This window comes from Chionomys nivalis, chromosome 24, assembly GCF_950005125.1.
Source record: "Chionomys nivalis chromosome 24, mChiNiv1.1, whole genome shotgun sequence".
Lineage (NCBI taxonomy): Eukaryota > Metazoa > Chordata > Mammalia > Rodentia > Cricetidae > Chionomys > Chionomys nivalis.
The window spans coordinates 35,211,172-35,231,856 of record NC_080109.1 but is presented as its reverse complement, the minus strand read 5'-3'; the positions used below and the strand labels follow the sequence as shown (position 1 = coordinate 35,231,856).

General features: G+C 46.0%; 2 protein-coding genes across 2 annotated transcripts in view; both read left to right on the top strand.

Moving 5' to 3' along the window:
- Bbs12 (Bardet-Biedl syndrome 12) overlaps positions 1-20,685 on the top strand; it is a 90,044-nt gene that overhangs the window by 21,595 nt on the left and 47,764 nt on the right. The window lies entirely within an intron of this gene.
- The window catches only part of Fgf2 (fibroblast growth factor 2), a 51,573-nt gene continuing 48,241 nt past the window's right edge, over positions 17,354-20,685 (top strand). The window contains exon 1 of the mRNA XM_057757287.1: positions 17,354-17,724. Coding sequence (XP_057613270.1) covers positions 17,550-17,724 — 175 coding nt within the window. The 5' untranslated portion in view covers positions 17,354-17,549. The remainder of the gene's footprint in view (positions 17,725-20,685) is intronic.

Here is a 20,685-nt window from a genome sequence, read left to right as displayed (position 1 = left end):
AACCAGGCCTGATAACTTACCAAGTGTTCCAGACCAAGGAAGGGATGCAGCTCCCTCACCTGACCTCGGTGAAGAGGAAGACGCATGGCCCTGCAGCGGCAGTTTCCAACACAGATATGTCATCTAAGAGCTCCATGTGTTTGTCGAGGAACCGCAGGCAGAGAGCTCTGGCTGGCTCCATTCCTGCTGCTGATGTGGCAAACTCACGCTGTTGTCCATCTGGACCCGCCACTGCCCCTTGCCTCTGTGACTTCCACAGTCCTTGATTCTGCTGTTTAATTAGGTCCCGAGTCTCGGCTTGACTTTGACCTTGCAGCAGAGTTTCTGGCAGATGCCTAACAGGGCTCTTTTGCCTTAGTTCTCACGGGGACTCTGTCAGCTTCCTCTGCTCTGTTTCTGGGCTGTTGGTGCTCCTTGAACTCTGCTGTGGCCTCTTCCCATTAAAACCATTGTGAAACCTACAGATGTAAATATAGATATATTTACTCTGTGATATGTAATGTATGACCTGAGAGTTAATATTAGTCATTAAGATTAGAATAAAAGAACATACGTTTGCCTGTACTGGTTATCCAGGAAGTTGGGATTATATGGAAAATTACAACCAATAAAACCACTGTACCTTTTAAATTAATTGCTATTCAATAAATTTTGGAGGCTAGAGATGGCTCGTTGGTTAAGATTGCATCCTGCTCTTGCAGGGAAAAGTTCAGTTCCCAGCACCCACATGACCTCCTGTAACTCCAGCTCTAAGAGACCCAATACCCTCTTGCAGCTTCTGTGTGTGCCTGCACTCATGCGCGCACCCCCCCCCCACAGAAACACAGACATTGACATAGTATTTTTTAAGTCTTTAAAAATACCTATCAATAAATAAATTCTGACATGATTTGCCAGAAAGAGACACAAACATGTTTGTCTGTGTTTCTAACATAGCACACTTACCGTGAGGGAACATTGCTTGATTCCAGTTTCATAAATAGAAATTACTGAACAATTAAGAACAGGCTTTGTAATTTAAATGAACAAATGCGTTCCAGAAACTCACCAGGGTAGAGTGAGGACACCTAATTCCTCTCAGCTCTAGAAAGCTGGATCAGAAAGACTTTGCCAACTCATTCCTACATAAGTGTCTTTGTTTCTAAACAAATGCTGTTTTTAACTAGTAGTGCATCTTCAGTGGGATAGCTCTAAGTTGGCTTTTAGATCACATCAGCATTTACAGGGTTAGAATGCTGACTGTGCATGTGATAGCTTATCTAGTGTAGCATTCCCATTGTACAATGAGGAAGGTAAGGAAGTTTAAACACTACACTCCAGGTACCAAGGGCCTTATTCACAGTGTCTCAGTTATGATATATCCACACTATAGAATATTATGCTACCGCTAAAATGATGCTGAAGATATACTGATATGTAAAAATATAAACAAAAAGACAAGTAACAACATAAGTATAGTCTAGTTTCATATTAAAAGTCAATAAAAATGCATGCCCATTTTCTTAGGAAAGAACATAGAAGCAAACTTAAAATATAGTCTTGCTCAAAAATTAATTTCAAGATGGCAACAGCAAGCTGGTGTTTAACCTGGGCACAGAGTCCTCTGAGGCTGTCTATATCTAAACAACTCTTCCTGTCCTTCTTTTGTTTGTCACCGTTACATAAATTGTGTTTCTTGCTTTGGTAATAACAAAGCAATAAACAATAGAATAAAAGTTGTCAAGTAGGGTGGTAACTGGAGCACACGTTTGTGGCTACAGGGACCCACAAGACACTTTACTGTCTTTGCTGCCTACCCCCTTCTCCCTTTCCTCCCTGCTCTAGCGTAAGTACTGCTAGCTTCCTGAAGGTCCATATGGTGGTCCCAACTGAGGGGCCTGAGAGGTGGTGAACCTTTAAGACCCAGTAGGACCTGTGGGAGGAGATTGGGTTACCTTGGGAGGGAAGCATGTCCTTCTGGGGACATTAGTTCTTCTGGGACTGGACTTACTAGGAGAGAGCAGGCTGTTGTACAGAGGTGTGGCTTTCTCACCCAATACATTGCTGCTTCTTCCACACAACCTCTTTATCTCATGTACATGATTCTGTCATGCAGTGCCATCTGCCGTGAAGCTCTCACCAAACACCGATGTCAGAGTAATTAACTGGGAGTTATGTTGGTGCCTGAAAGCTGTGATGCCACCAGGTCCAGGCCAGTTTGGGTGGCCAAGGCTGGGATCATAGTATTGTCTGCACCAGGGCTATAGCCGAGGACCGTGTCTGGGTCCATGGCCTTGCTGCAGCCAGGGTCTGCGTTGATCTCTGTGATTCCTAAGACCATGCCGGGGGTCTGAGCTTCCACCTGGGGTCATTGGTGTTCGAGGGCCAAACTGCAGAGGGAGCCATGCCATGCCAGGGGTGGGGTAGTTGCATTGCCACCTGGGACCATGTCTGGGCCTGGGGTCCTCCTACAGCCAAGAGCTGTGATGTCCGTGGTTCATATAGCCACCAAAGGCAACATAGATGCCTGGTGTCTGGGCTGCAACCTGTGGCCATGAGGGTGTCCAAGGGCCTGTGCTGTCACCCGGGACCATGATGTCATCTGGGCCAGGGCTACTGCAGAGGGCCATGTCTGGATCTGTGGTCCTACAGCAGCCAGGGTCTGAGCTGATCCAGGGTTCCCATTGTCACGGAGGGCCCTGCAGATGACTGACCAGGTTCTGGTCGTCACTTCAGACCATGTGGGTATCCAAGGACCATGCCACATCCTGGCCCATGCTGCCTGGGTAGCTGATGCTGCCACCTGGAGCCTTGGAGATGTCCAGGCACGGACCACTGCCTAGCTCCATGTCTAGGTCTCTGGGTCCATGGCCCTGCAGAGACTGGGGTCTGGGGTAGTGTCTGTGACTCCAGTTACCAGCGAGGGCTCTGTAGATGCTCGGGGTTTGGTCAGGCACCTGGAACCATGTTGGCTCCCCGGGGACCATGCTTCTGCTGGAGCTGTGCTGATCTGGCTGACCTGTACTGCCACTGGGTCGTGGCGGTGTTTGGGCCTGAACTGTTGCGGAGTGCCATGTCTGGGCCCATGGTCCTGCTGTGTAGCTGGGGTCTGTGATAATGTCCATGGCCCATTTTAGCACGAGGGTCCTTGGAACCATGCCTTGTTGAGCCAGCCCCACCCTTTACTGTCCCCAACATGGCTGTCCCTGCTTCTTGTTGGTTACTGCAGCAGGCGAGCTGGCCCTGCCCCTTAGGGGAGAGCTTGTCCTGACACTCCTCTCTGGAAAGATGGCCCCACCCTCACCATAGGCGTGAACCTCACCTGGAAGCGCACTAGTACTGACTCTGTGACTGGGGCGCGTGAGCCAACCCTTGAGAGTAGGAGAGCTGAACCCAGCCTCCCGCCTCTCCCCATCTGCCATGCGGTGGCATGGGTGGGAGAGCCAGACCTGACCTCACAGGCTGCAGCTCATCAGAAAGCAGCCTCTGCTGTCCATCTAGGCTGTGCACTAGAGCTCTCCCTGTTGTCAGGGATGCAGGGAAACCCGGCCCAGAGGGCAGGAGAGCAACAAAACTGATGCCCCCACCCGTCTGCCATGCGGTGGCATGGGTGAAGGAAAGATGTCCTCCCTCCCTGCCCCTTGCTACCTGTGGCAGGTGAGAGAACTGGCCCCAGGGTCACAGGAGTGAGAGGACTAGCCCTGCCCCACTTCAGCTGCTACACAAAGGAGAAGAGGCCCAGCACCGCACCTGGGCAGCACACTAGTGCAGACCCTGTTGTGTGTGTGTGGTGGGGGGTGCGGGTGAGCCAGCCCCGAGGACATGAAAACAGAAGAGCTGATCCTGCCATCCCCTCATATTCTGCCTTCAGCAATCAGCATGATGTGAAATCCACAATGAATAATAAATAAAATAAAAATAATAAAAGTAGAAATAATAACAATAATAAGAGACATTGCCTGAATAATTTGATCCTAAAAGCAGCTAGAGAGTCTGAGCAAAGCCTTCATTTCGGGGAGTTGTGTGTGCAGTCATATTGGAGATGGAAGCTGAGAGGGGTGAGAAAGGCTTCTCCATGGCGGGGATGGCACCCTGGTACCCAGGCTAGATGAAGAGAACACCCATAGAAGGGGACAGTCACCCACCTTAGCACGTGGAGGTGCGGTGAGGTGAAGAAGAAGCACATTTGGGAGAAGTATTGAGGAGAAGAGATTGGTTACCTTGCGGAGAGATCCGAAGAGCAAACACATAACAGCATTTGGAGAGTGTTTCTCACTGTTATAAAGAACGACACATACAGAGAGGGAGAACACTGGTGACAAGTCTAATGTGTGTTAAGATCCAAACTGGATGTGTCACTAATCTAGTGTTGTCCATAAAATAAGTGTGAGTGTGTATGTGTGTGTAGGTGTGTGTATGTGTGTGTGTATATGTGTGTGTATGTGTGTAGGTGTGTGTGTAGGTGTGTGTAGGTGTGTGTATGTGTGTGTGTGTGTGTGTATGTGTGTGTAGGTGTGTGTATAGGTGTGTAGGTGTGTGTATGTGTGTGCGTGTGTATGTGTGTAGGTGCAGGTGCACACATTCTCCATTAAGAAAGCTGAGAGCAGAATCTTCTCAATAGTGCAGAGCTGATCTTGCATCCAGATCTGTGTCTAAATTCTGTTCCGTGCAGACTCCCCCCAAATAAGAACAAACATCTCTAAATCTCACAAACACAAACCTCTTACTTTCAGGGATGGGGCAGGATAAATTATATATTTGATCAATTTCAAGACATCAGAAACTAGCAAACCATGTTAAATGGATGACTGGAGTGTGTTAAAAGAACACAAAGCCAACTTGAAGGGCTAGGGAATTCGGGCATAATTCAGCTGTCTTTAAACAATGATAGGAAAATGCATCGCCCAACTGAATAAACAGCCGTGAGTCTATGCTGTATACAAGTGGGTGGATAAATGGGTGAAGGAAAGGAAGCTTTTCCTTACAGTAACATCAACCAGCAAGTGAAGAAAATGCTATTCAGCATCACGCAAGAACCTCATGCTTCTAAGCAAAGAGACCACTTTCAAATGTAAACTGCCAGAAAAGACAACGGGGCTGGTCACAGACTTGTTTATGTGACCTCATTGAGTCAGACTGTTACATTTATGTGTTCAACACACAGCTCCAGCAGTGCTCCCACATCAGCAAGTGTTATCCTCAACACGTGTGTGCAAAGTAAAGTCTTCGACTTGGCATGTCCTCTGAAAGTGCATGACCAGGTATCACTCTGAGAAATGATCCCATCAAGTGGAAACGAATTTTATGATAAGAAAAGTGAAAATTTCCCAAAACACCAGTGAACAATGAAACTTGCAATGCTCTAAGTGGGCGATGATGGTTCATTGGGAATTACACTCTGACTCCATGAAAGCCTGTGATTGTGTCTGGGATTGAAGTCCTGTAATCAACTCCAGATTTGGTAAATAAAGAGGATGAGCGGGAAGTTCTGAGGTCTTATTTCAACAGAAGTGGAGAAAGCAGCATAGAACTAGATAAATAGTCAAAACCCAAAGTGGTCAAAGTTGTTCCTTTGGCCAGAAGTGCATGGGTTTAATCATGATGATGAGAGACTGGAAGACAATGTTAGTAGAACTCAACAGCATGCGAGATTTTTCCTATCAGTCAAAAGTCATGAGATTTATGTTGGGGGTGGCGTTACTGAATGCCCATTCAAAAGAACCACTCCCAAGCCAAGGAGCCTCAATAGATTGCTAGAATCTAGCAGTTAGACTGCTTTGGGCACATCAACTAATACCCATCGCCCAAGTCTATATGGAAGGAGAAATAGGGAGGTCGGTGATTTGTGGGCCTTGTGTGCTTTGGGTGAGAGGCCCTTGAAGGAGTCCAGAAGTACTTGAAAGGCAGGACTTGTATTTCTCTATGACTGCAAGATTGTTGAAGTGAGCATACTCAGGTTCAACTGGGTGGAGCTTCCAAAGCAATGCTGGTCAGAGAGCTCTTGGGAGCTCGAGAGAGAGAAGTGTGGGCCATGCAGGGCCATGGACATGGTGACTGCCTCTGGTCTTAAGGCCGAGATGGCAATCATGGTAGGAAGGCTGGGGCAGAAGAAAATACCTAAGAAGATACGGAAGCACTTCTGGTGCTGACCCCTGCGGACTGTGATACTACATAGGGATCTCAATACCTTCTCAGCAGTGAACTGTTGGCGCTTACAGCTTAGGTGCAAACCACTGTTGGAAGGATTCTAGGCTGGAGATGTAGCTCCTGTGCCTAGCACACCAGTACTGCATAAACCAGTTATAATAGTGCATGCCTGTAACCCTAGTGCTCAGGAGACAGAGGCAGGAGGATCAGAAGTTCAAGGCTACCCTTTGTCTTTATAGCAAGTTTGAGGCCAGCCTGGGATACATGAGTCGTAAATACATGAGTCCAAATAAATAGGGTTTATTTTATTTTTTAAATTTTTTTTAGTTTATTCCACTAAAATATGTGTGAAAAAGCAAATGCCATTTGACAAATTATGTATCTAAAGTACATAAACTTTGGAAAAAGGACTTAAATGGTCAGAAATATCAGGAGGGGGAAATGAGTTATACACATACCCATTTGATGAAATTTAATGCTTAACAAAAAGTCCTACCAAGAATCTATTTTCATTGTATACAGTATTGAGATAAATTAGGACATTTTCTCACAAATACACTACATTGAGCATCCCTCCATCCTCTGCTACCCTGGCTTTTATTTCCACCTCCTGCTGGTCCTCTTTCTTCTCCTAGAGCAGCTGTTCTCAACCTGTGGGTCGCTACCCCTTTGGAACTAGCCTTTCACAGGGGTTGCCTAAGACCGTGGGAAAAGACAAATATTTACATTATGATTCATAACAGTAGCAATGAAAATAACTTTATGGTTGGGGTCACCACAATGTGAGGAGCTGTGTTAAAGGGTCATGGCCCTGCTTTAGACAATCTCACTTATACCTTCAAATGATAGGTACGTATGCCCATATGAAAGTACAAGGGTATGTGTTTGTATAAAGTCTAGAGATCCCAGATAAGAGACAACATGAGCTATTTATCTTTCTGAGGCTGCCTTAATTCACTTAATATCCATTTTCCTGTAGACATGAACTTAAAATTTGATCCTTAAAATACTAATTCTACAAATTAAGTAGCAAGGTAGGAAGCTATAAGGCTAAGTAAGAAGAATACTAAAATATTTTTATAAAAATAATCTTAGCCAGCCGGGCGGTGGTGGTACACACTGTTAATCCCAGCACTCGGGAGGCAGAGGCAGGCTGATCTCTGTGAGTTCAAGGCCAGCCAGCTACGGAGAAACCCTGTCTCGAAAATCCAAAAAAAAAAGAAAAAAGAAAAAAAAATAATCTTAGCCATGGTTGCAGCAGTGCACAAAGAAAACATGAATAATTGGCGCCTTAGGCGAGTGGAATGCGAGTGAAGTATTTATTGTGTTCATTATCTTGTTGTCATGAAGTCGCTTAAGCAATAAATGAAATCAAACACTTAAAAATAGGAAATAAATGAGTGGAAGCAGCAACAGCTATTAGAGAATGCTTGAGGAATTTTGCTGTAGAGGAAACAGAAAATGGGCCATTGTGTGGAAAGGGGAGTGGGCCCCGGGAAGGGAAAGGCTGTTTTGAGATAAGCTGCACAACAGGGACGTGTGTTTGAACTCTGGTGAGAATGAGCTGCCAGGAGGGGGACCGGGTGTTACAGGGAGCAGAGTTGTAGGAGCCCAGGGCTCCAGGAAGGGAGGGGGCAAAATCCAGCTTGCTGTTGCGGGGTTCATCTGCGTACCTAAAGGATGCGAGAGTTGAGTCCTTGACTGCAGAAAGCTGAGGGAACTCTGCCCTGGTTGGTTACACTGTTTCCAGGGCCTAGCTAAGCAAGGATTTGACTTCGGGTTGTAGCTGTTGGAAGAGAGTCCCAGACCAAGGCAGGTGGAGGGATTCCAGAGGGGAACCGAGCAACCAACCACGGCTGCCATGATGGATTACGTCTTCTTGAACTGTAAAACAGAATAATCCCTTCTTCCCTTAAGTGGTTACAGCCATGCAAACACAGCTAGTCTGTTCTCCTTTGGGTTTCCTTTCTGTTCTTGAGTGTCCACCGCAGGGCCCATCTCTCTGCAGAATTGGCAGCCCTTCCCTTCCAGTCGGCAAGTTGATATGAGTGATTTTAGCCTGAGGTGACGCCTGGCTCTCTGGTGACTTCAGCACGCTGCTTTGAGCTCTGCTCCTTTGGGCCCTCTGTGGGTAACAGAACTGTTTCTAGAACTAGCCAGAGTAAAACCCCATAAATCACAGAACGGAAATACATACATGTACAAGAAAAAATGTTCAATTTTTTCTATGGTAATTTAAAAATATACATAAAATCATTAAAGAACTGCCCCTGTGTATGAAGTTGTTCAAAGACAGCTTCTAAGAAGCAACTTCACATCCTACTTTTGAGTAAGGCTCGATAATACAGAGTAGATTCAATAATAAAGCTACAGAAAACTGCATTTAAAGATTTCTTTGTTTTGTTTTTTGTTTGTTTGTTTTTTGTTTCTTCGAGACAGGGTTTCTCTGTAGCTTTTGGAGCTTGACCTGGAACTAGCTCTTGTAGACCAGGTTGACCTCAAACTCAGAGATCTGCCTGCCTCTGCCTCCTGAGTGCTGGGATTAAAGGCATGTGCCACCACCGCCTGGCTCTAAAGAAGATTTATATTGACTTTTAATTGTGTTTAAGTGTGTGTGGGGTTACCTGGGTATGTACATGTGAGTACAGGTGCCCACGAGGCCACAAGAGGGCGTCAGATTCCTGGGAGTGGAAGAGCATCATGTGCTTTAACCACTGAGCCATCTCCCTAACCCAGAAAACTACATTATAATATATAGAATATATTATCTTCATAGTATATTGATAAATGGAAAATCAGGCTATAAAATAGTGTGTTTCATAGGACTAAATTTTGTAGAAACAAAGCAAAAAATCTACGTGTATATTTCTGTAATTTTCTCTTCATCTATCCATGACAGGTTTGCCAGCAAATTGTATCAATAACAATTTTTGGCTAGAGGCATTTAGCTTACCTTCATGTCAGCTCATTTATTGGCATAAAAAGCATATAACTGGACATAAGAGAGCCAGCAGTGAGAGGAACTGAGAGACACATTAATCACCCTCCCCTTTAAGTTATCTGAAGTCAGTCTTCTTAGATTAGATCAACAGAAAGTAATGTTCTTCGAACATCACTTTAATCCCCTGAAGTAATGCTGTTGCATAGCTATGAGTAAATATTGAACCCTTGGTTTTTATTAAGATGAAATAAAGAGCATTTTCTTTCTCTTTTGCAAAATCATAGTTACAATCATTGGCCCTTCTGCTACTCACTACTCTTGTAAAGAGTGGCTAGCCGGGGTCCAGGAGCATTGCCACAAGAGATAACCTTTTAGTGAGCTTTCCTCATAGAGCACGAATTACTTCCTTCTTTGCCCTGCCTGCCTGCCTGCCTGCATTAATAGATGTAAAGAGCTGGTACAGATCTTGTATAATTAGGTGCTAGCCTTTTAACTGATACATTATATACACTCTTAATTTTACTTAAAATTAAATTGCGCATGTGCATGTACACACATACATGTATGCATATTATGTGTGGGCACATGTATATGGGTGCATGCGCGTATTGGGCATGTGGAAGTCAAAAAAAAGTATTTCTTTGTCATTTTCTATCTTACTCACTAAGGTAGAGTCTCTCCCCTGAACCTAGAGCTCACTAGTATGACTGATGCAATAGCCAGCCTGCTCCAGAGATCCTCTTTCTCCTCCTTCAAAGCCCTGAGATTACAGGTGGACCATCACAATCACCTCACATTCATGTAGGTGATGGGAATCACACTCCAGTCCTCACACTTATGTGTGCATGGCAAGCAGTTTATCCAATTAGCCATTTCTCTAGCCCCTTGTCTTAAATTTTCAGTCTTCTGTCATGTTTTTGATAGTCAGTTCTTCTCAAAATAGTTTTCAAAGTAGACAGGTAAGTTCTGAGACTTCCAAATATTCTATAATAAATAAAAAATTGGAAAATTAATGCTTTTAGCTGTCCACATGCATTTATAAGATTGGGGTTTAAACAGTTGTCCTTGTGGCCAACAGTGTGTCCTGCGTATTATTCTCTTATGTACATGAGCCTAACCTATGGCTCTCATTGAACTTTTACTATAATTTCATTAAAAAATAGTAACTTCCCAAACAGTATATTGTTTCAGATACTTTAGTGGTGTGTACTATCCTAATGTAAAAAAAATAAATAAAAATAAAATTTTCAAATCTTGCCAAATCTTATTCCAACTTTCAAAAAATTACTACTCATTTCTTCTGGTAGTTTGAGAGAAGGCCTCGGCCTTCAGAAGACTGCACCGAGCTTGAATGCTGTATTCTCTGGAGGACTGCAGGCTGAGGTGACTAAATGACCTTTTCCATGCCGGTGGGGAGTGGGTGACTGCTGTAGGTCAGGACTGAGGTCACTGGCTGGAAAATTACAAACAAAGTCATAATTTTGGCTGAGGGAAAGTAAACTTGGACTCCAGACAAAGCCAGCGCTTCCTTAGTGATGAAAGAAAAAGGTCCCATTTCCCCTGTGTCAAGGCAAACACTGGGCATGAGCACCGTCTGGAGGGCCAGCGTTTGTCATGTTCCTGAGCCTGGTGTGCAGACTGCCCGTGTGTGGTCAGGGTGAAGCTACTGATGTCTGGGACATGTCTGGGAAAGCAAAAATTCTCTCAGGGAACAGAGCTTTGAGCTGCAGAGATGGAAGAAGCCTGTGGTGGTCAGGATCCTTTTGTCCCGAAAGGCTGAGCCCTGGAAGGGTCATGGTGACTGTGTGTTCTGCTTGGAGACCTGCAGGAGTATTCCTTTCTCTGTCCCTGAACAAGACCCTGCCGCTACATAGGAATCTGTACATGCTCTTCATCCTGCATGGTGGCGCCTCCGTCTTTAACACCATCTGTATTCTGTATTGCCTGGGGATTTCCCCAGTTGGTAGAATGCTCTCTGAGCATTCCAGAGGCCCTGAGTTCAACCCCAGCACTGTATCAAACTCAGAATGGCAGCTTGTGCCTGTACTATCAACGCTTGGGAGATGGGAACAACAGGATCAGGAATTTAAGGTCATCTTCAGCAAACTCATAACCAGCCTTGGAAACACAAGATCTTGTCTGAAAACTACAGTTACAAAGCCGGGTAATGTTAGCTCTTTGCATAGTTAGGTGCGGCAGCTCCTCTTGGTCTCTGCTAACCCGACGTCTGCCATGTTCCACTGGCCAAGTCTTCTCTTTTAACCTTAGCTGCAGAGCCCTTCTTAGATCCACACTGTTAATTTTAGTTTAACCTTCCAATTTGTGGAATGGCTTTTCAACTTTAATGTTGCCATCTGTCTACTTATTAGCATTCTCAGCTTTCTAGTGTGGATGCTTGGGCAAGAATGACGTGAAGTTGTGTTCATGGTTGGTCTCAGAGCTGGACTTGACAGTGTCTTTAAGGTTGGATGACTCTGTTGAGCAAAGTTTGGGGAAGAATGTTTGACATCCATGCACATGGAGACAAGTACCAAAAACATTATCACAGCAAACACATGTGTAGCTTGCATGGGGATCAGCACTGGAGCCTCAGTGTATGGCCATGCAGTTGTCTAGGTACCTGGCAGCTAGAGCGAGCTGAGCAGAGCCATAGAACATAGAGACACAGCTGGAGCGAGTGCCAGCCACTAGGAGATGCTGACAGCCCAGGCCATCTCTGTCTGCACACACGGTGCTGCTTGTTTCCTGTGGGAGCAGCATGGTTGCAAACACACAGGAAAAAGTGTGAAGTGAACTCAGCAAATCGAGCTCAACCAAAGAGACGAGATGGATTTGGACAGACCCCCAAAGGCATCCTCATTATTTGTTAACTTTTGGGGTTTTGTTTTGTTTTTGCCTGTGGGTTTTTTCGTAAGCAAAAATATATCTTAAGTAACTAAAAGCTGGCATAAAAGACAAAAATAAATCTAACTAAAGTTATCAACGAAGTATTTCAAAGGAACACAGCTTTAAACTTGTGTTTTAAATCGTTCCTTTAATAAAATACTAAATGTCTGGGCTGCTGGAGAGAGCACTGGCGGTGCTCTTGTGGAGGATTCGAGTTTGGTTCCGAGCACCCACATACAGTGGCTCATGACTTCCTGCCTGGACGCCAGGTATACACGTGTTGCATGGACAAACAGACATTCAGGCAAAGCAGTCGTACATATAAAATAAAAGCAAATAAATATTTTTTTAAAATGAATACAATACTAAATTTAAAAACAAGAAACCCATGTTAGAATACTAGGTACATGGAAAGGGCTGGGACACTGCCCACTTGAGGAGTCCCCTGTGCCCTTGTGAAGGTTTGAGGCCAGGCACTAAGCCACCACACATTGTCTTTGTCTCTGAGTCTTCCTTTCCTTGTATTGCCTGAGCTCTGGATCCATATGTATTTCTGTTTCACCGCTACTATGGAACTGAATGCCAAACACATGAACCTCGGATGAGTGAGGCAAAAAGCAAATAAAGAGTTACTGAAGTCTCTCGGAATATAAGGGGAACCATTTTGTTTTTCTAGTTGAAAGGATAAGATGACGTGCAGAAGTCATTAGAGGGGGAGAGAGAGTGTGTGTCCCTGACAATTTATAGGACATGGCTAGAGGTGACTCATGGGAGCTCTACTTTCTGGACTGTCTGCTTGCTGTCCTTTTCTCTCTCTAACACTCTCTCTCCCTTATTTCCTGTGCTGTCTTTCCAAAGATTCATTTTCTGACTTAGTCTTAAACGACAGTGATTGTATCTCCACACTCACATACAGCATGCAGGCTTCTGACTTACACATGGTCACACCCACAGGCTTCAGCACACACAGGCTCCAGCACACACAGGCTCCAGCACACACAGGCTCCAGAACACACAGGCTTCATTCAGCACACACAGGCTCCAGCACCCACAGGCTTCAGCACACACAGGCTCCAGCACACACAGGCTTCATTCAGCACACACAGGCTCCAGCATCCAGCACACACAGGCTCCAGCACACACAGGCTCCAGCACACACAGGCTCCAGCACACATAGGCTCCAGCACACAGCTCCAGCACACACAGGCTTCATTCAGCACACACAGGCTCCAGCACACACAGGCTTCAGCACACACAGGCTTCAGCACACCCACAGGCTTCATTCAGCACACACAGGCTCCGGCACACACAGGCTCCGGCACACACAGGCTTCATTCAGCACACACAGGCTTCAGCACACACAGGCTCCAGCACACACAGGCTTCAGCACACACAGGCTTCAGCACACACAGGCTCCAGCACACACAGGCTCCAGCACACACAGGCTTCATTCAGCACACACAGGCTTCATTCAGCACACACAGGCTCCAGCACACACAGGCTTCATTCAGCACACACAGGCTCCAGCATCCAGCACACACAGGCTTCAGCACACGCAGGCTCCAGCACACACAGGCTCCCCTCTGCATACTGCTGTGCCCTTTTTCCTTTTAGACAACCTCACAAGAACTGCAGGGCTCTTGGTAGAATCCCTCGAGGTTTTCCTGAGCCCAGGATATTTGAGGGTCCTAGTATTCTCTAACCTTCCTGGTCTATAATAAAGATTTCTGTAACCAATCCATCAACCTGGCTTTTGTTGGAAGTTGTACTGTAGAGCAGTCTAGACTGGTCCTTTCTGAGTGTCTCTGTACACTGTCCCCTGACAGAAGAGCTTTATGTTTTTCTTGAGGATTTCATACCAGATTATTATATCACTTTATTATCTGTATGCTAAAATAAGCCATGTAAGTAGAAAACAATTGTACATGTATTGGATATGTCCTAAAAAGTCAAAGAGTATAAACACAGTTTGATGAGAACTCTTCCTCTGCGGATGCTTAGAGGCAGGTGTTCCTGAAATATAGCATTCCTGGACAGTGGACACGTTGTATGTGTTTGTTGAAGAGAGGGTCACTTCAAAAACATGATGTGTGTGGGATGCATAGCAGGACATCCTGTATTGTTCACTTGCTTCCCAGTCTCTCAGTACATGTAGAAAATCATTTCTTAAAAGAGCAACAATAGTTCATTGGAGAGGTATAACCGGTAATGACAGGCTCACAAACTTTCTTAAGTGAATTACTATACTCACTAATTAATATTTATTATATAAGTCATTTTATTGAATGTGCTCCTATTGATAACCATTCATGCTTTAACTTCGAGTTGTTTTTGACTATAAGTAATTTATCTTGGAAACCTGGATTTTCATAGAATTAGCTTAACCATTTTCTAAAATATGGTTGGTATTTTTTGTTTGTTTGTTTTTTATTTTTCCAATACTGGGTTTCTCTGTAGCTTTGGAACCTGTCCTAGAACTAGTTCTTGTAAACCAGGCTGGCCTTAAACTCACAGAAATCCACCTACCTCTGACTGCCGAGTTCTGGGATTAAAGGCATGTGCCACCACCATCCAGCATGGTTGGGATTTTTAGGATAAGGGAAGATTTGAATAGATATTTCCCCCTGATATGGAATACCTTTCTGTATGCTGTTGATATGTTTTATTGCCATTGGTTAATAAAGAAACTCACTTGGCCAATAGCCAGGCAGAATAGAGCCAGGTGGAAAATCCAAGCAAAGATAAAGGGAAAAAGAAGACTGAGTCTGGGAGATGCCAGCAGCCACAGGAGAACCAAGATATGAAGTAATGAATGCCAGGGCCACATAGTACCACAGCCATGTGGCAATACATAGATTAACAGAAATGGGTTAATTTAAGATGTAAAAGCCAGTTAGTAATAAGCCTGAGCCATCAGCCAAATAATTGTAATTAATATTAAACCTCTGTATGGATATTTAGGAACTGGTAAATGGGGGAGAAACCTCCAGTTGCACCCCCTCTCCTGACTTTGGAGGGAACTAGGTGTAGAATGGAACACAGTTCCATAAATCTGTGGCTGACACCAGCCAGTTAACTATTCGGCGTTGATGCTCCTCAAATTTGCGCGGTAATTGCTATCCCTTATCTTGTATGCCTTGCAGATGGAGTGCTGGGTGTGGTTCTACTACACATTCCCTGGGCATTCTCAACATCTGGAAGGGAACTGCTTGTCTCAGCAGATCCTCAGTGAAGATGAGAGTAATATTCTGGAGACAGATGTCAGAGAGCTGATGGGGTCGAGGATGTTGTCCCCAAATGGTACCTCGGCATTTAAGAATACAGCAGCATTTAAGAAGGGCCAGCATAACAGCAAGGCTGGGCAGTGCTGGTGCACTCAGGAAGCAGAGGCAGATGGATCCCCGAGTTCCAGGCCAGCCTGGTCTGTAGAATGAGTTCTAAGACAGCTACTATAGTGCTTCACAGAGAAACCTAGCCTTGAAAAACAAAACAAATGAAGGAAAAGAAAAGGAAAAAGCAGGACAGGCGCTCTCACAACCCCTTAGTGTTCTCTTATTCAGGTTGTAAAACCCGCATTTGAGAGGTGTCCACCCTCCTATACCTTCAGGTCAGGGAGTTCCCATCTCTGAAGACAGGGTCACAGAGAACCAGAACGACCAAGACTCACTAAGTTCCTCACACCAGCGTGTTGTGGAATATTAGTTGAAGTTGTGATGCATTTGTTTATTCTGTGGAATATTTGTTTAATGATACTAGGATGTGTTGGATTCTTTTACGTGGCATTTGTTTAACTCTTAGGTTGCATTTGTTTGACTCTGTGAAGCTGTGCTACTTTTCCTGTCTAAAATACCTGATTGGTCTAATAAAAAGCTGAACGGCCAATAGCTAAGTAGGAGAGAAAAATAGGTGGGGCTGCCAGGCAGAGAGAATAAATAGAAGGGAGGAGGGAGGAGTGAGAAAAGGAGTAGAGGCGGACAGGAGGGGCTAGCCTCCTAGCCACCCAGCCAGCCACAGACTGAGAAGGAAAGCAAGATATAGCGAATAAAGAGAGGCAAAAAGCCCAAGACAAAACGTTGTTAAAGGAAAATGAGATAATTTAATTTAGAAAAGCTGGCTAGAAACAAGCCAAACTAAGGCGGGGCATTCATAGGTAAGAATAAGTGTGATTATTTGGGAGCTGGGTTGTGGGCCCCCAAAAGAATAATGTGTAAAATAAATTTAAAGAATGAAAAATAACTACATTAGCTTATGCCCATTAGGTGGCACTCCCTGCCATCACTGTTCTCCGCAGTTATGCACAAGTCCCAACCCAAAGACACAGGTTCCTGTGTGGCATGGGGCTTTTGTTTCCTTTTCAAGATTACAGATTTACATTAGATAAGTTAGTAATTTTCTCATGTTAATTTGTCTCATGTCATGGGGGCTTCAGCCATGAGCCTAGCAGGAGGCAAGGGGAAAACGATCGTGTGCACACTTCTCTGATTGCTGGGGAAAGGGCGTGATCTTAAAGCTTTGGGGAATTTTCTAATGCCTGTCACACACTTGAGTCAAGACCTCCATGGAGACTAAACGCTCCTGCTCCTCAGCATGACCTTTATAGCTAGCATACAGTGGCACCTCTAGCAGCTTCCCTAAGCCCGCACTTCCACAGGGCAGCTTACTCTGTTGTGTCTGATTCCTCGGAGTAGTCTGTACCTGTGCCACCGTGGACCGCACATCTCAGGTGCTTCGAGCATAGACCTAGCGGTGTGCAGCTTTTCCAACTGGTATTTGGTAATCACCTTCACTGAAAGGTGTTTCCCCAGGAGAGAAGGACTTAGGGGTGAGAAGCACCTCGTTTCCAAATACAGAGTGCAGAGAATCTAAATCTACAACCTCTTAGGGACTACTGAAAATCACCAACAGCAATTAACTGTAATTTTGTGAAACCCAGTTTTTCCCAAGAAACATCTAATAACTGAGGCAGGGCAAGCGCCAGCTCTGCGCTTTTACGTGTTGAGAACTCCGAAGCCGTTTTCATCTTCCCACGCTGTCTAGGGCTAGGCGCCCAGAAAGGGAACCCAGGTGCCCCCTTCTCGGCCTCTGTCTCCTGCACCCTATCTTTCCACAGTTTACATTATGCGGGGACTGGAGATTTTCAAAGCCTGACTCGATCCCTCCCGGGATCAGAACCTTTCTGCTGTTTTGCGGGTGGAAGGCCCGCGCCGAGTTAAAAGACAGAAAGCAAGTGAGAAAGTTGCATTTAAACTTTAGGAGCTGCGTCAGCGCAGTCGCCTAGAGAAAGCTCCTCTGAGCCGGACAGATTCCTTGCAGTTTTCAGGCGCCAGGCGTGGGGAGGAGGCGGCGCGGGGGGGGGGGGGGGGCGCGGGGCTGGGGTGCAGGCGGGGACTTGGGGTGACGCGGTCCCGGGCCGCTGTGGCACACAGGGGTTCTCGGCTTCTGGCAGAGTCCTGCGCTGGACTGCGTGTGCGGCAGCGGGACGCGGACCGGGAGGCTGGCTGCCCGCGGGCGAGGCGCGCTGGGAGGCCGAGGCCGGGGTCGGGGCCGGGGAGCCCCGCGATCAGCCACAGCGGGGTCCCGGGGCCGCGGAGGGGCAATGGCTGCCGGCGGCATCACCACGCTTCCCGCACTGCCCGAGGATGGCGGCGCCGCCTTCCCGCCCGGCCACTTCAAGGACCCCAAGCGGCTCTACTGCAAGAACGGCGGCTTCTTCCTGCGCATCCACCCCGACGGCCGCGTGGACGGCGTCCGCGAGAAGAGCGACCCACACGGTGAGCCGTCACCTCCCACCCGCGAGCGTGGTGTAGACCGACCTGTTCCCTCTCCCTCAGGGACCTGAGGACACTGAGATGAGGCGCCCTTCAGTCCCTAGGCACGGGAAGCAGATCCATTCCCGTGCCCTCATGAGTAGGGTCCCCGCTCTGCACCTCCTAGCAGCTCCAGGTGGGCTGGCTCCATAGTCTCTGGTCCCTCACGGGCCACCCGCTGCAACCGGGTTGCTAAGATGCTTGAGGTGAGGGGTCCGCGGCTCTTGGGGTGGGAGTAGGGAGAGTAGGCGTGTCTCCTCCAGGGCTCTAGAACTCCTTGGCATTCTGCAGTCACCCAGAGAAACAGAGGCAGGAAGACATGTTCTTCAGCTGAGCCCTGCACTTCAATTCGGACTTGGTGACCAGAGCGATGCGGACCCTACCCCCCACAGCTATCGCTCACATCCAGCACCCAGCTTCTCCAGGTTTTCCAGAGAAAAGCCAAGGAAGTCAAAACAGACAAAAGACTAGCAAACCAACCTTTGGCTTCCTTAGAGAGCGAGACAGATCTTGTTTCAGTGTGAAGTGCAGTGCAGATCCGTTGACAGCACTGAAGTGGGGTACAAGCTTTGTGGTGGAGTGATGGTGAGATAAGAATTACAACCTCAATTTGTGGAATAAAAATATACCCGGTAGTAGATGTAGAAACGGTCCTAAGTCAGTAGGCTCAACCGTAAGGGCTCCAGAACATCACCTGCAGCGTTTGCTCTAACAGCTTGGACCCAGCCCCTGAGTCAGGGATGAAACCCCTGCATTTTTGAGTTTGTATTTTCAATAGTGCTCCCCCAGAAACCACACTCGGGGAGCCACTGTCTGGAAAAGGTCCAAGAGGGCTAGGCTAGTTTAGGTATCTAAGGGTTGAAGGTGAGAGAGATGACCTGCAGTTAAAAACAAATATTAAAACATCTGCTTAGGCCGGGAGGTGGTAGTGCAGAATTTTAATCCCAACATTCCAAGAGGTAGAGGTAGGGGGATCTCTGTGAGTTCAAGGCCAGCCTGATCTACAAGAACTAGTTCCAGGACAGCTAGGGTTGTTACACAGAGAAACTGTGTCTCGGAAATAAAGGGGGGGGGGTTGCTTAAAGGGCTGCAGGCTGCATTCATCTCTAAGAGTTTGGGTGTGTGGGGGTCTGAATTCTTATTTTTATTTTTATTGGGGGGGGGCTGAGAGAAGAGTGGTCAAGCCCCGAGTTCCCAGTTCCCAGGTTCTGAGGTTTTCCATTCAGGAGCTTTGTCTTTGTCTTAAGATGGCTAGGGAATTCTATTGGCTCTGTAAGGAACAGGAAGACCAGAATGCCCCATGAACAAAAGGAACTGCCCTGCATATGTGACATACACTTTCATATTTGCTAAATATTTTAAAAACATAATAATAGAATTTTTAACCGACATATAAAATATAAAAGTTGGGCATATTAAGGGGATAGGTTGATTTCCCACACACTGTGCAATGTTTAAATGGGTTTTTAAAAATCCCCATCTCCTCACATTTTTTACGGTCAGACCTTACCCCGATGCTTTCTTTCCCCTTGGAATGTGGCACAGTGGTTTCCGCCATCACTGCTGGTGTCACACAGCGAGACGTCTTGTTGCCACCTCCTGCTTTGTAGGGACCACTAAGAGACTGTACGTCTGTTCTTTGTTTGTGGCCTACAGTAATTTGGAAAAGATGCTCGAAAGCTATGATATGAGTTAGCACTGTGTCTCTATTTTAGTTTAGAGTGGATATTTAAAAGAAAAAGTATCTTTGCTTTGAGATTTGTCTGCTACTGGCTCAGCTGGTAGGGCAGGCTGCACATGTGTCCCAAGTGGTTTTATTCTTTCCCAAAGCATGTGTTGTTTGAAAGCCTGTCATGACTAAGGGCGGAAGAAATATCTTCCAGTCTGGGTTCTGTTTGGACCTTTACCTAATGCTCTTTTTTTGAATGCTGTATTAGTTGCAGGATTATTTTTTTCTTTGAAGCTGTTTACCTTATAGTGAGACAGAAGTGAGTAGGGATAATTCTAAATTGCATAACATATTGCCATACTATAAAAACAGCTGTGCATTCCCCCAAGTATCGCGTGGTTATTGTACCATTTTTTTCTTTTCTTTTGCTTTCTTTCTTTTTTCTTTCTAGAGATTTTTCTGCTTCGGTTTCCTGCCTCTTGAGTTTTTACAGGATTATAGACTTTATAATCTTGGGATTGGCCATGTGTCACAATGCCCAGCTCAGTTTGTAATTTTTCTTAAATTTTACCTTTTAGATTTATCTTATTTATGTGAGGGTTTTGCCTGCGTGGATGTGTTTGTGCCACCTGCATGCAGTGCTTGTGGAGGTCAGAAGAGGGCATTGGATTTCCTGGAATTGGAATTAGGATTACTGTGAGCTACTACCACGTGGGATCTGAACCCAAGTCCTCTTAAAGAGCAGCAAATGCTCTTAACTGCCGAGCCATCCCTCCAGTTTTGTAGTCTTTAACCCCGTGATTCTCAAGCGGAGTAATTTGGCAACTCTTAGAGGCATTTGTAGACTTCATAACCCCAAATGGTATTTCTGGGATTTATTGGGGGCACTCCTGGTGTTTAATGGGGGTACATTCTTGGGGTTTAATGAATGTTATTCCTGGATATTTGGTGGGGACCTGTTCTGTGTGTTTATTTAAACACTGCTGGGTGTTTAGTGGGGGAGCACTCCTGGATGGGTGCTTAGTGAGGGAGTACTCTGGGTGTTAATGAATGGCACTCCTGTGTGTTTAGTGGGGACCATTCTGGGGTGTTTAGTGGCAAGTACTTCTGACAACTTAGTGGGGACACTCCTGGATCTTCAGTGGGTAGGGAGGGACCCATACTCTTAAACATCATGCTGCACTCAGGACATACACACAGCTAAAACATTCTAAAACTAAGGTCTGGGATCTTCCTGACTTTATCGTTAGCAAAGA